This window comes from Macrosteles quadrilineatus, unplaced genomic scaffold, assembly GCF_028750875.1.
Source record: "Macrosteles quadrilineatus isolate MER2022 unplaced genomic scaffold, UCM_ALF_1.0 Scaffold_1__1_contigs__length_201487025, whole genome shotgun sequence".
Taxonomy (NCBI): domain Eukaryota; kingdom Metazoa; phylum Arthropoda; class Insecta; order Hemiptera; family Cicadellidae; genus Macrosteles; species Macrosteles quadrilineatus.
Window position 1 is genome coordinate 95789091 of NW_026542594.1, and position 13907 is coordinate 95802997.

Below are 13907 nucleotides of genomic sequence, written 5' to 3' on the forward strand. Positions count from 1 at the left end.
AGGCAATCGAGGTACACGCACGCCACGCCACAGGGCGACGCCTGCTACTAGCATGCTACAGTGACTTGTCAGTGAGCTTTGGTAGGTAGTAAGGGGCAGGGATAGGCAATCGAGGTACACGCACGCCACGCCACAGGGCGACGCCTGCTATTAGCATGCTACAGTGACTTGTCAGTGAGCTTTGGTAGTAAGGGGCAGGGATAGGCAATCGAGGTACACGCACGCCACGCCACAGGGCGACGCCTGCTACTAGCATGCTACAGTGACTTGTCAGTGAGCTTTGGTAGTAAGGGGCAGGGATAGGCAATCCAGGTACACGCACGCCACGCCACAGGGCGACGCCTGCTACTAGCATGCTACAGTGACTTGTCAGTGAGCTTTGGTAGGTAGTAAGGGGCAGGGATAGGCAATCGAGGTACACGCACGCCACGCCACAGGGCGACGCCTGCTACTAGCATGCTACAGTGACTTGTCAGTGAGCTTTGGTAGTAAGGGGCAGGGATAGGCAATCGAGGTACACGCACGCCACGCCACAGGGCGACGCCTGCTACTAGCATGCTACAGTGACTTGTCAGTGAGCTTTGGTAGGTAGTAAGGGGCAGGGATAGGCAATCGAGGTACACGCACGCCACGCCACAGGGCGACGCCTGCTACTAGCATGCTACAGTGACTTGTCAGTGAGCTTTGGTAGTAAGGGGCAGGGATAGGCAATCCAGGTACACGCTCGCCACGCCACAGGGCGACGCCTGCTATTAGCATGCTACTGCACAAGACAATATTATTATTCACCTATTGACTTCAAGCACAGATTATAATTTGAATACACTGTCAAAATTAAATCATATCGTTACATTATTTTCATAGGAGCATCAGAACAACTTATGCATTGTACTAGCCTTATAACTTGTCACTACTTACTTAAAACTACACAATTGAATATTGTTGCTATAAAACCTATGCAATAAATGCAGATGTTTATCTATGTCATACTGTCAATTTAAAGAACCAAATTGTCCCCTTCCGCGTCCTTTCCCCGTTCCAAACGCAAGAAATCGACATAACGTCAACAAGCACAATACAAACGTCAACCCAGTACGAAGGACGGCTACTTTGCTAGTTTATTATACATCACTACATCACTATATGCTGTGTATATATTTTGTTACTATAAGATAATTAGACTGATTTAACCTAAAAAATATAAAAAAAATTGTCTGACCATTTTACTCCAAATCTCACAGTTGGGCTGATTTCTTTTTATTTGCTAATTCTCGTAACCAGACATATTCCGGCTATTTTATATGTTAACTGAAAACATAGAAAATAGGAGAAATATCTGTTCAATGTGTGTTCTAACTTTAAAGGTTGTAAAATTTAATATCCTTGGTTTGTCCTTAACCAGTTTCTTTACCCATGCGTCACAACCAGGTGAGGTTGCAGAATAAATCATGTGATTTTATAAACCCTCTGCAGAAATCAGCTGCGCACTTTACATACTCTTGACTATAGAAACAATGATCAACTGAATGACTTGGCCTTAAGTAATTATCTTCTGTTGAACTCATTCAGATATGACAGAGATATGGCACGAGCTTGAAAAGCTACAACATAGGACGCCCATGTGGCGTAAGTTGAAATGTTTGCTGCAGACGCTGTAAGTTGATGAGTTTTTTGATCTGCCTTTTTGTAAAGTTTCAGCCAAGTCAGTTCAACCTTTTTTCTGCTCACCAGGTGACAAACAGAACGTACTGTAGGTAGAAGCCATATGTATATTATAATTTTTCACTGTTAGTAGGTATTAAAATAATTTCCTATTTAGTTTGGCCATATTTTAAAATGATAATGTATACTTTACTCCAGATACGTTTTCCAAATGATTATTGGTGAATGTAAATTTTATCGTACATTAAAATTCCAACCCAAGAAATCATTATTCCTAGTCGTTTTAATTTAGGGACTTTGACTTACTTAAGAAATTTGTGTTCAAATGAAGTCACATAGCATAAGGACCTCATTTAATTTCATAATGCCATGGTTTCGAAACAAGACTATTCTTTATGTCCTAAAAGCAATATTATTTTAGTGTCTCAAAACTCCCATAACTAGATTAATTAAGGAGTTTTATGATTTTCAAGTCTCATAATGTCTACGAATGTGCAAAATAATCGAATAATTTTGTGATATCTAAAACCAACCTAACTTTATTGGTTTGGAATATTACGAGACTTTATAAAATCGCGGGCATTATCGAACGCTCCCAACCGCTCCCAACAAATAATATATTTTCTCTTTTATGATCATACAACAAAAATTGTAGATAATTTAAAATATTTAAGAAATCATAGTGTTAAATTGTTAACTATCTTTATTGTACTAATGTACGGTTCTGGTACAGTATATGGAGGCGGTGATCCTGCAAGGGGGACAAGGGGGGGCACATGGGTGACGTCACGCAGGTGGCGGCGGCGACGGCGGAGAACTCTGCAGCGCTCAGTCTGTGTCAAGACTTAGACGCGATCAGTAGGCGGAGTCGGGGTGTGTGTGAAAGTGCGCGAGTGATACAACAATACACCGCTGCATGGCGATCTGACAAGGACTAAATACCATGGCCACGGGTAAGTTGTATCTCTATAATACTGTATGTGTAACTCATATCGTAACTACTGTAGAGAGACTTCGGTGGAGTCGACCGTTCAAGTCTCCTGCCGAGGTGCGCTCAAATAAATCTGGTAGATAGAACCAGCTAGATACAAGATTGCATGGAATACAAAACAACTAAGCTATAGAGAGGTGTTTTGCAAGATGTTTTTTTTTTATATTTTCATTAGTCACAATGTAAATGAATTATGTACCGGTAGTTTATTTTTGTGTTCTACCGGTGAAAATGCGTTAATTTTATTAATCTAACCAGAGTCTTTTTTCACTAGTGATTTTTTTTTAACAAGCTTATGGGAAACGGATACGAACAGAAATTTATTAAAAGTGCAGTTTTGCAAAATAGTTTAAAGTAATGAATAATCCAAAATTTATACCCGAAAATATTGAAAACTATTTGTACCGAAAAATTTCGCGAAATAACCCACAACCAATAAAGTAATTTTAAACAACGTTGAATCACATCACCTTATTTTAAACTACTTTTCATACTATTTATTGATCATTTACGATTAATAAATTAACTACATGATTATCTGTTAAATCTAAACTTTTACCTCATCCGTAGTTAAAAAGAAGTTCGGATAAGCTCTATAGGGGTTACGATTATCAAACTTTTTGTTTTGTAGTCCATAAAAATTAAACAAAACTAAAGAATCGCATCGAAATCCAACAAATTTGAACTAGTTATAACTTTTTAATTTGCACTGATAATCATGTATGACATCATAAACGACTTGTTGTGACGTAATCACGTCTGCAAGTCTCTACGGTTTCTAGATACTATATAGCCTGATCACTTAACGGCTTGGTCGAGATTAAAGATGTAGATTACTGGTTAACTTTGTTCTTTATTACTTTATAACTTTGTAACTTTGTACGTCTTTTGATTACTTTATTAAAACGCCCCTAAATCAAGAGAATCTGAAGCATTCTGTGATGCAAACTCACAGTTACTTACCTAATTGGAAGGTGTGAGTTTAAGGGAATTCTTAATTTTGGTGTACAACTTTAAAGATTTAAAAGTATTCAATCCAGTTAACCCAACCGGTATGGAGATCAATCGTTGCATTATTTTGTCTCTTAGTGCAATACCAAATAAAACACTGAATATTGAATTATGAAATATTAACTTACCTACTTCAATATTTTAAGTGGTCTGTCAATTCTCTTTCACGGTTATTTTTTACAGCAACTGACGTATTTTCCTCAAAATTATAAAAGAGGAACACATATAATAGAACATATCACAAAATTAATGCCATTAATGTTAACCCTTTTCTAGTAAAGGGATAATCGTTCTTCATTCTATCGCCAAACACCCATATCAAATGTAGGTAGCACGTAATTACTGCGATAGATCAATCCCCAAAATACTTTAGCGTAGGTAACCGAAACTTGAAGTGAAACCATAATGTTTAATAAAAGTGCAATAACATTTTAGGTTTTTAATATCCTTAGTAAACAAATGAAGATGGGATAGTCGATATGATTTTTGTCTAGAATTTGATGTTTTTTAGTGTCCATAAAAATACATTAATATTTCCCACAAAACTACAATGCAACAAAACATATTCCTTAAAACCTTATTTTTGTTGTTTAGGGAATTCCATATTGGTCTATTAAGATGTTTACAAACATTAGGACAGTAATTATCTTGATATAAAACTAATATAGTTCTAGAATTGTATACTTTAAGAAAATGGTTATAAATTCGACTATAAATTCGACTTTTATTCGTACAAACAATTTTTAAATGGAAAATGCAACAAAATATTATCCTTAAGCCTAACATATAGTACTTTTATATTTGACATAAGCCTAGGTTTATTGCATATAAAAAAATTAAAATTAAAATTCTTATATAATATTAAATAAAATTAATTTAACTCAGCAACTTTTCTTAACTTTTAATTTATAAAAAATGTCGATCAAGTAATATAAAGAATGCGTACGTTAGTCAAATGTCTATATTTATTTTTGTTTACTTGCATCTAGGACTATAAGCGTTACTTGCTCCCTTCTAAGATCTTCTAAAATTGCCTACAATGATATGATGAACTACTTTTTAACAACCTTTAGACATACACAGTCATACTCAATACCTTCCTGCTTGGGCAACGTTCGTGGAGTATTGCCTACATGAAATGACTACTCATTGTATGTGTGAGAATTTCATCTTCTCATACACCATTTGGCCGGTTCGGTATAATGGTGTGAGAACATTACAATGCAAATGGATGAGTTATTTCATAATTGGATAATCCCGGAATAACAAATTGTTTTAATTTTGCGAACTTCCTTTTGTAACGGATCATAATTACACAACCCATTTAAGTGTCTCGCAGTCCCCTGCTTGCTAAAACTAGTTTTTGGAATGATAATTTATGTAATAGCATACTTTTTGACAAAGTGACTTTCAATCATTTCAAATTCAGAGTAGATATCACATTGACTATGCAAAATCTCTAAATAAGCATTTAGTTTAAAATTAAACATTACGCGCACAAAGTCACGCATTAAAACTCCAAACACATTTTGTGATAAGTAAGCTATTAACACCAGTCCTTAATAGTAAAAAGTATCCAAGTAGGTTATTATAAAACAATAGGTAAAAGTTTAACTTTAAAAATTTAGCGAGTGAGCTGTTAAAACAATTAGCTATTCTGCTTAAAACAAAATGTTTTTAAAACGTTTCAAATTACTCAATGACTATACTGGCAGTAAAAAGTAGTTGCATTTAACTTCAATAACTCATTGCAAACGTCGCATAGGCCACATTTCTCAAACAAAAGTACAACGTTTACACAAAAGAATGGATGAGTTAAGTTTTGCGTACAGTGGTAAAACATCTGTTCAATCTGTGTACTCTCCATTTCCAATCCCAACCCTCGAACAATCGAATCCGCCGATCCAGAGCTTGTCATCGTCGTTTTTGTTTGGGCCCTGGACGAAAGAAACTGCGGGAAGGAACAGTCTTGTTTAATTGTGGCGGGAGAAAGTAGGAATCTAGAGCGTCTGCGGCGACTTTCCTCACTCCGGCCCTCTCCATCTTGTGGACTAATCCTTTCGATTTCCGGAGCAAGGATTTGCCCCCGCTGAAAGGGAAAAGGTGCGGTAGGTTAGGGCTATATAGTAACTTTCGTTATCAATCAAAACCTGACTACTCCCAACCCTTAGCGATAAAAGCGAACTCTCTTCTGCAACTTACGGTAACAGACCTGTCGCCCAGGCATTACACTTGCGACAACGACAGGATTCTACATATTGGACGACGAGTTTCAGTTAATTCTGAGTAAAAAAAGTCAGTTCTACTTACATAGATATATACAGCTAAATGTTTTGTAAGGTTGTTGGTTGATGGTACTAGGGACATTTCAGCTATACAACCTTGCATTATGACTCAGGGCCAAAAGAAGTCTGATGAGGTCATCTTATAAACATTTGCATAAACGTGTTCTTAGAATTATCTTCTAACATACAGCGTTTTGTTGTGGTTAGCTTGGCCTTGCTTGACTACATGTATAAAATTATGAAAGTAATTTGAATGCATGTTTAAATTTTTGCTTCCATTCATTATTTTATAGAGTTAAAAGACCCCTAAAATGTAATATACAAGCACAGCTCTGTATAAACATACACCATATTTTGAAACTACCTGGACATCACGCTTAATTTACTCTTAATTAATCTTTTTTCACAAAATCGACGTATCTCTAATAACAGGAACTTTAAAGTTAATTTGTCATACAGTTTTGAGTACAATTACATCGTATGGATATCAATTCTAAAAAGCTCTGCGTTTCATGTAACATTTTTTTTAATTGAAAACCTTTGATCAATTATTTATGCTAATTCTTAAAAAAATATCATAAAATGTGTCGTTCATTAGTTCCTTGTCTTAACGACCTTTACGTAACCAAATATAAAATAGTAAGAAGACACTTTGATTCGTTAAAGATACGTTTACTGTAATTACAAAAAAAAATTAGAAGAATGCGGAGTGAAAGACAATTAAAAATAAGGATAGGGGCAGAGAAAGCCACACATCCTCGTTGAAAGATAGGTTTAATCGCAAAGGCAATCTACTACGCGAGATGAGCGGGAGATGCCCAGATGAAACATCTCTCTGTGGATTTCAGGGGCAACACACCATTTCGCAAAGTAAATGACTCGGAAAAGTTGGCGTTTGTGTCAAAGATACCGCCCCTCAGTCTCAGGTAGACCAGCTATTGTGAAAGGTGTCGCTTATGTCTCGTGGTCCCCATGGGGGGTGTGATGTAAATAGTGGGGGAGAAAACACCCTAGGCTGTGGGTCAATGGGGAATCACCCTTAAATCACCTGTTAGCCGACCCACATACAAATCCTACCTGCAATTTTTTGTCGCAATAGAACCAGATTCATTTCACTCTGACTGGGCAGATGTGACCCACGTGTTCTCAAGATTGTACTGTGGCTGTTTACTTCTACAATATGGAGAAAAAAGCTATGATTTTAAGACAATTTCTAGTTTGATCTAAAGGCAATGTAAATGCACCGGAACACCAGGTTGGAAAGAAAGCGGTCCTAGGATAGAACCCCTTGGTGCACCTGTGATGACTTCCGCACAACAAAAGGCGTTCCGCCCCGTGAACATCGCCTCAATGTTGTTCCACCATGTCCCGCACCAGCCGTGTACAAATTTTAGGCTCCAGCATTACATATTCTGTATTCTGTATATTAAAAATCCTTTCTGTTGGCCTAATATTACTATTAAATTTTATCTCTTAAACTACAATTGGAGTCCAATAATCTTTATAGAAAGTTAAGTTCTGGGAAAAGGAACATTTGCTGGTAAACCCTCGTAAGCTCGCATGCACATAAAATAGCGAGTTTCACAAGTCTTACGGGTTTTATCCTTGTTCTTTTAATTCATCAATCATTTTTTTATAAAGGCTCATACAAGTAACATACATTAATATAGTTTGTTCTTTAAGTGTTACTAGTTGTTACCCACGGGCTTCACCCCGTTTGACTTCATAAGTATTAATAAAACTATTGATTGGTTAAGTTAAGCTGAAATAAATAAATCGGAATAATCAATAAAAGGTTACAGTACCTGCAGACTGCCTTGTGGGTTTTTTGTTAATCCAGTAGGATTACGTACGTTTCTAATATACGTATGAAAATCGGAATACAGCAATACAAACAAATAAATACAGATGAGATATTTTTAACATTAGATATATGGAACATTCCTTTTAGAAAGCAAATATGACCTTAAAGGGCAATTTATGAAATAATGGATAGTTTTGCGCAAGGTTTATCGTCATGACGATCATTTTAAGTATATGGTTTATGGGAGTGTGACTTGTAGTTTTCTCAAAAGGATTCGAAAAAAAATTTCAATCTGGTCAGTCTTAAGTACAGATTTCAAGTACAATATTCAAATCTTAAAACTTGTTTTAAGCTCTCTTGATTTATTAATGACTTACTTTTTCAAAACAATGATCAAAATATGAATTTATAATTTTTTAAATCATATTATTCTCTAAACCCAGTTGGTATACTGTGCTGCAAACATTGCGCAAAAATGTTGAAACCCTCGAGGTTGTTCTACACGACTTGTTGATGAGTCATAAGTGTTACGAAGATAAAAGGACCCGATCAGAGGTGACAGAACCAATAAGGACTCGTGCGCGAGGACATATTCAGAGTCTGGCGCTCGCACGCGGGCTGCACACGTCTGCCTGTTGCGTCATGTGGCAAGCAACTGGCTTTGTTTTCGCTTCGTTTCACAATTTCAAGGCTAAAGAAGTGCTCATATAACCCTTATAACTGATCTAGGTTGTACTGAAATTTAACATAATCATTCAACAAATTTAGGTTAGTTAAAAGAGAGTAATCGACGAAGTACGGGATACATACATAATTATTATGACACCAAATCTAACTATCGTTCCAGATGTGATCGTATAGGTTGATAGAGTACTATGCAGAAATGTTTTGATAATCAACCTCGCCTGTTCACTGGGGCCCATAAAATCACTGACAATGACAAACCTTATATTTTGGAGAAATTTTGGCACTTAGATTCATCTCGCTTATTTCCACTTCGATCGACTTTATATCCGATACGTTTTCCACACTTTCATTTCTCTGATACCAGAGACTGCCCATCATCTCGCAATCGTCTATAAATCATTCTAAATCGTCCCAATTTTCCGCAAGATTCGTCAACGTCGCGCGAGTCCACGGTCGCGGTCGGAGACTCTTCCCAGCCTTGCTCAAACAGCGATCTTCTCCGGTGAAGAATGTCCACCGCTGTCCGATAGAGATATTATCTCAACAAAGCAATTACTCTGAACTGTGCATTGTTGAATGCTCGTTACTCAACGATCGTAGTTTAGCTGATCTATTGTTTTGGGTAATTATCGTTCAAGTATACAAGACTGCTCGACTCATCTTCATGTCAATGAACCTATCATGTCAATAATGAGGGAGTATTTGTCTAGCAAAGTAAGAGTTAACAACCTCTGTTTCAATCCGGGTGGCTTCAAACGTGGGAATATATCCAAAGTCTTGTTATTCCTGACAAACTGTTGCTTAAGGATTCATCTAAGAATGCAGATCAATCAGTGTCATTCAACTGAAGTAGATAATAAAAAAGGTATTTTTTCAAGCAAGTTGATACTGATTCTATTACTTACTAGAATAGTTTTGATTGCCGACTGTTTATTCTAAGTAGGTAATATACATATTTCACTAGTTTGATTTTGCCAAAATAACAGTTCTAGTTATCAGTCTGTTCCTTCAAGAAAGAAGACTACTACTAAACTATCTTGTTACTGTATTTTACACATCGCAAACTACAACGCGGTTCCTTTGTCTAAGTGTAACATTTTAAAATTGTCAGTCTTACTCGTTGTATTTTCCTGCCGCCTGTGTTTAGTTCGTTCCGCATCTTACATAACTTGAGTCATTATAAACGTCGCGAGGTGTAAACCTGGCATTGTGTAGCCTTGACTGAGCCCTCAGGAACCTCCATTACAGGTCCGAGGTTGGAGGTTCCCACCAGTGGTTGAGAGGATGAGCCACCAAGGACGTCTCCAGCGCCCTGCAAGTGTCTGGTCGAGCGATTCTCACTTCTGCGTTGCACAAAGCCTTCTCACGTCATCCTGCCAACTCTATATTAGGTTGGATATTAGACAGTTTCGTTCATATTGGAAATGTTGCACATGGTTGCCCCACGTACAGATCACTATGTTGGCGAGCTTCCATACTTCCCTAGCAATAAAAAGTAAAAATTAAAAACAGTATTGGTTCTAGAAAGCTGCAAGAACTGGAGGGCATGACGATTTTGGTCATAGGCCTCTTCCAGTTCCTTAACGTGCGACGGGCCAGTGGTTAGCAAATCTCGGTTGAATCAATCTTTTGTGGCCATCATACATAATTTTACTCCCAACTAAGGAGTTAAATAGTTTTCTTACAGTAAATGTTATTACATACTAAACTTCACCGCAAGACTTAACTCCTTATACACTGAGGAGCTCCTTACACCACTGCTAAAATCAGAAACTCTTATGGATTGCTACTTTCATGTCAAAAGGGGTGAGCATAGTCTCTTTTTTTAATTCCAAACCATGATATAAAGCCGCACGTAGGTTTCATCACCCCATTCATAGCTCAAAGACATTTCTATTTGGAAGGAGCGTTGTATAATTAAGTAGAGTCCGCCACGTTAGATGAATCTTCCATTAACCCTTCACACGTCCGACCCTTTAAATAATATGTAAGAGAGCGTGTCTGTGATTTGTCTTCATTTAGAGGTTCTGTTGGATTTAGGCGAAGGGTGAGATTATGTTTTAATCCCCAACAAGCCATTCATAGAAATCTTCAGTATAGATTGTTTTCAATTATATAACAGTAATCATATAATCTTGAAATAAAAATATATAAAAAACTGTTTGTTTTGATAGCATTATTTTCTGAAAATATAATGTTCGGATTTGGAACACAGTTCCTTTATCAGATATCAAATCATGTTCAATATTCCAACCTCAACTAGAGTGTAATCACAGGAAATTGCGTTTATTAGTCTCCAGACACTAGACGTCTTTTAACAACAAGTTGCACTTTGCTTAGGGTGCTTTTAATTGCAGTTTCATTTTTATAATTATAAAGTCTAACTTAAGAATTAAGCTAGAACAACAAGTTTAGAACTAGTTTGTTTGATATATTTCATAATACGAGATAAACTCGTATAATCAAATCAATACTAAAACTCAATACGGGATCAGCTTGTCTCGGAGAAAGCAGGTTTTGGAGGCATGAAGTCATCTCTCATCTCGGCGACGGTGATGCATGACTATCGGAGGTAATGGAACGAACGAGTAGTGTTTGCCTGCACAATGGACAAAGAGCTCCGCGCGCTCACACACACACACACACACACGCACATCTGAGTGTCTGGGTTGTAGCTAATGTATGCCTCGAGCTAGAGGGATGTCCAGCCTGTTGCCCACAGAATATCCTGAGAGAAAAAATAACTTATAGTTTCCATTTATCCACAGTGGAGTGGAGAGTTGATCTTCTTGATCATTGTTCGGCTGAAGTCAACTGGTCACCTTCTTTCTCTTCGCTGACTGTTGCACCCACATGTTATGTTTGAGAGTGACTCGGTGACACTTTATACCACTCGTCGCACCCATACAAGGGCGGCCCCTGGACATTCCTGACCAACGGTGAAGCAACTCAAGGCTAAGTGTGATGTGGGCTCAGGCCCTGGGTGTGTCATGCTCCTCCTTGCTCCTCGCCTCAGTCGCTGACGACATCACATCAACACTGAATCAGCAATCTACTACTGTACTGCTTGTGTATTGCGAGTTTTTGTGTTACCTTAAATGAATATATTGAAATAGTTCACAAAAATCTTTGTTTATAGTATTAAAAATATGGGAATCCCGATTAACGAAAACCTTTTCCGTCGACATATTTAATAGAATATTCGCCTGTTGCATAACCACGTGTTAAAAATACTGGAAACTGAAATATATCGGTCCAAACTACCCTTCAACATTCAGTATTGCACAATCAACTTTCTTACGTCTTCTAAAAGTCATGCAAAATCTCATCTTGCCTTTTTTGGCATCCAAACTTTCTCAAGGGTTTCACAACCATCAGGCGCTGCCACTCCGCAGTGTTGCCGCACACTTTGACTGTGATCTGTCACAGTAATAATAACATATTTAGTTAAAGTTACAGCTACTGTATACAGTGACGTAGCCAGGATTTCGAAATAGGGGGGGTCGACCGACCGGGGGGTATCCCATACCCCCCAGGTAAAAGGGGGGTCCGGGAAAATTTTTTAAAATATAGGCCCTAAAACGGTATTTTTTAGCTCTCTTGGCATTGAAAATAATGAACCCCAACGTCAATACAGTATGATTATGTCATTTTACATTTAATTTAACAAAAAAATATTATATTTAAGACCGGAAGGGGGGGGGTCCGGACCCCCAGGACCCCCCCCCTGGCTACGTCACTGCTGTATATGTGTACGATATACACATTCTTATACTTTGTAAGACTTCATATTGATTATATGCATATGGCAATATAGGACATAAATATTTAATACGAATCTAGATGTTCTAAGGCTTGTAAATACTCAATTATCGATGCTCCATGTACTACTTTGAGTGAAAAGATGGAACACATTTTCACCGTAATTAAGTCAGATTATGTGAAATAACCGAGATCCATTCACATAGACAAGTCGGCACACCTATATAAACAAACAGAAGGGAAACCATATTCTCAGTTGTAGAGAAGAAAGTACGACTACGAGTGTGGTAAGTGGGCTGTGGACAGGGAACTTACTTTCACTGAATAACCGCTTCCAGGCCAACTCACACGGCACATGTCGCTGTCGCTTATGCAAAATCTGTCAAATTATCGATCGGAAGGGAGCAGGTTTGACAAGTTACAGTCATCGCTGTCACAGAGGCAGCTCAAATGTGTACTTATATTGGTCCACATTCGGAAAGAAGATTATGCGTAGTTTGCTGTTTTTGGTCACATATTTTCTTCTCTCGGATTTAATTGTTTTTTTAGATTGATCTGCCTATGATTATTTTGTTGGTTTAGAGTATCCATCCATGAAAGAATATTCGCCATACGACATTCATGCTCTTTTATAAGTCCAGCTATTTAAGCAGATATCATCATGCTGTAAACATGGTTGACCGGTGTGGTTTTAATAAGCATGTGCGTAGAAACTTGTAACACTCTTCGTGTCACGTAAGAACTGTTTGTATGCAGCACCACGAAACGCTTTCTCGAACTCCAGGAATCTCACGCAACCAGCTAAGCTGAAGATGGGTAGAGGAGTGGTGTGGTGTATGGGTGGCACGGAGTGTCGATAGTAGGTCTGAATGGGAATCAACATCACGTAACTCACCTGGACATCTGCCAGAAGAGACGGAGCCAAGCCTAGCAATAGCTGCTGTTCATTGTTCAGTACTTCATTTCTACATCGTATTTTGCCAAGCCGCTGTACTTGTTCTCTGTCTATAAACCTCCTTAAAATGCGTGCTAACTAGTACTTCTGAAGCCTTATTTGATTACATAACACCATAACTTTGTCCACGATTTATACAGTAAGTTGCTTACTTCTCCAGCCTGTCCCAGGACGACGTGGCTCAGCTCAGTTTACGACCAGACTTTGACTTTACTTTGTTCTTGTTTTGCGTCAATTTGATTCGCGTAACACGATATGTTCCGCCGCCTCGCCGCGGCTGTGCGACATTGCAGACTTTGCTGTGGACAATACTCAGTATTACACGCAAATAAACGTGTTAATGAAGAAATGAATTACTGTTATTAAAATTGATAGTAAAATTAATGTTTGAAATTTTGATACTGTACAATAATTTACACAATAATATAATGCGTTATTATATCAAGTAATTGGGTAATAAACAAAACAAAAACATTAAACGGTATGTTAGCTCATATAATTATGTGTTCAATAAATCAATCAGTCCGTGTCTTAACAACTCTTATATCTATGCAACAGAACGTCATCACATAAAAATAACACGCACCTCCACCTGTGCTCCCGTGCGTTCATGTTATAGCTAAGTATGTCCCAGCAGTAGCGCATCTTGTTTCAGACCCTTGTTATTGTTGTATGTTTAAGCAGGGTGGCTCGGTTTGCTTAAAACATTTACTTTCGCTGGTTTCTGCAATACTTGGTTGAAATAATGTT

General features: G+C 37.7%; 1 protein-coding gene across 1 annotated transcript in view; it reads left to right on the top strand.

Annotated features, from left to right (window-relative positions):
* The first annotated feature begins 2508 nt into the window (after positions 1-2508).
* LOC128991085 (uncharacterized) overlaps positions 2509-13907 on the top strand; it is a 346794-nt gene continuing 335395 nt past the window's right edge. The window contains exon 1 of the mRNA XM_054414044.1: positions 2509-2615. Within this exon, the coding sequence (XP_054270019.1) occupies positions 2606-2615 (10 nt within the window). The 5' untranslated portion in view covers positions 2509-2605. The remainder of the gene's footprint in view (positions 2616-13907) is intronic.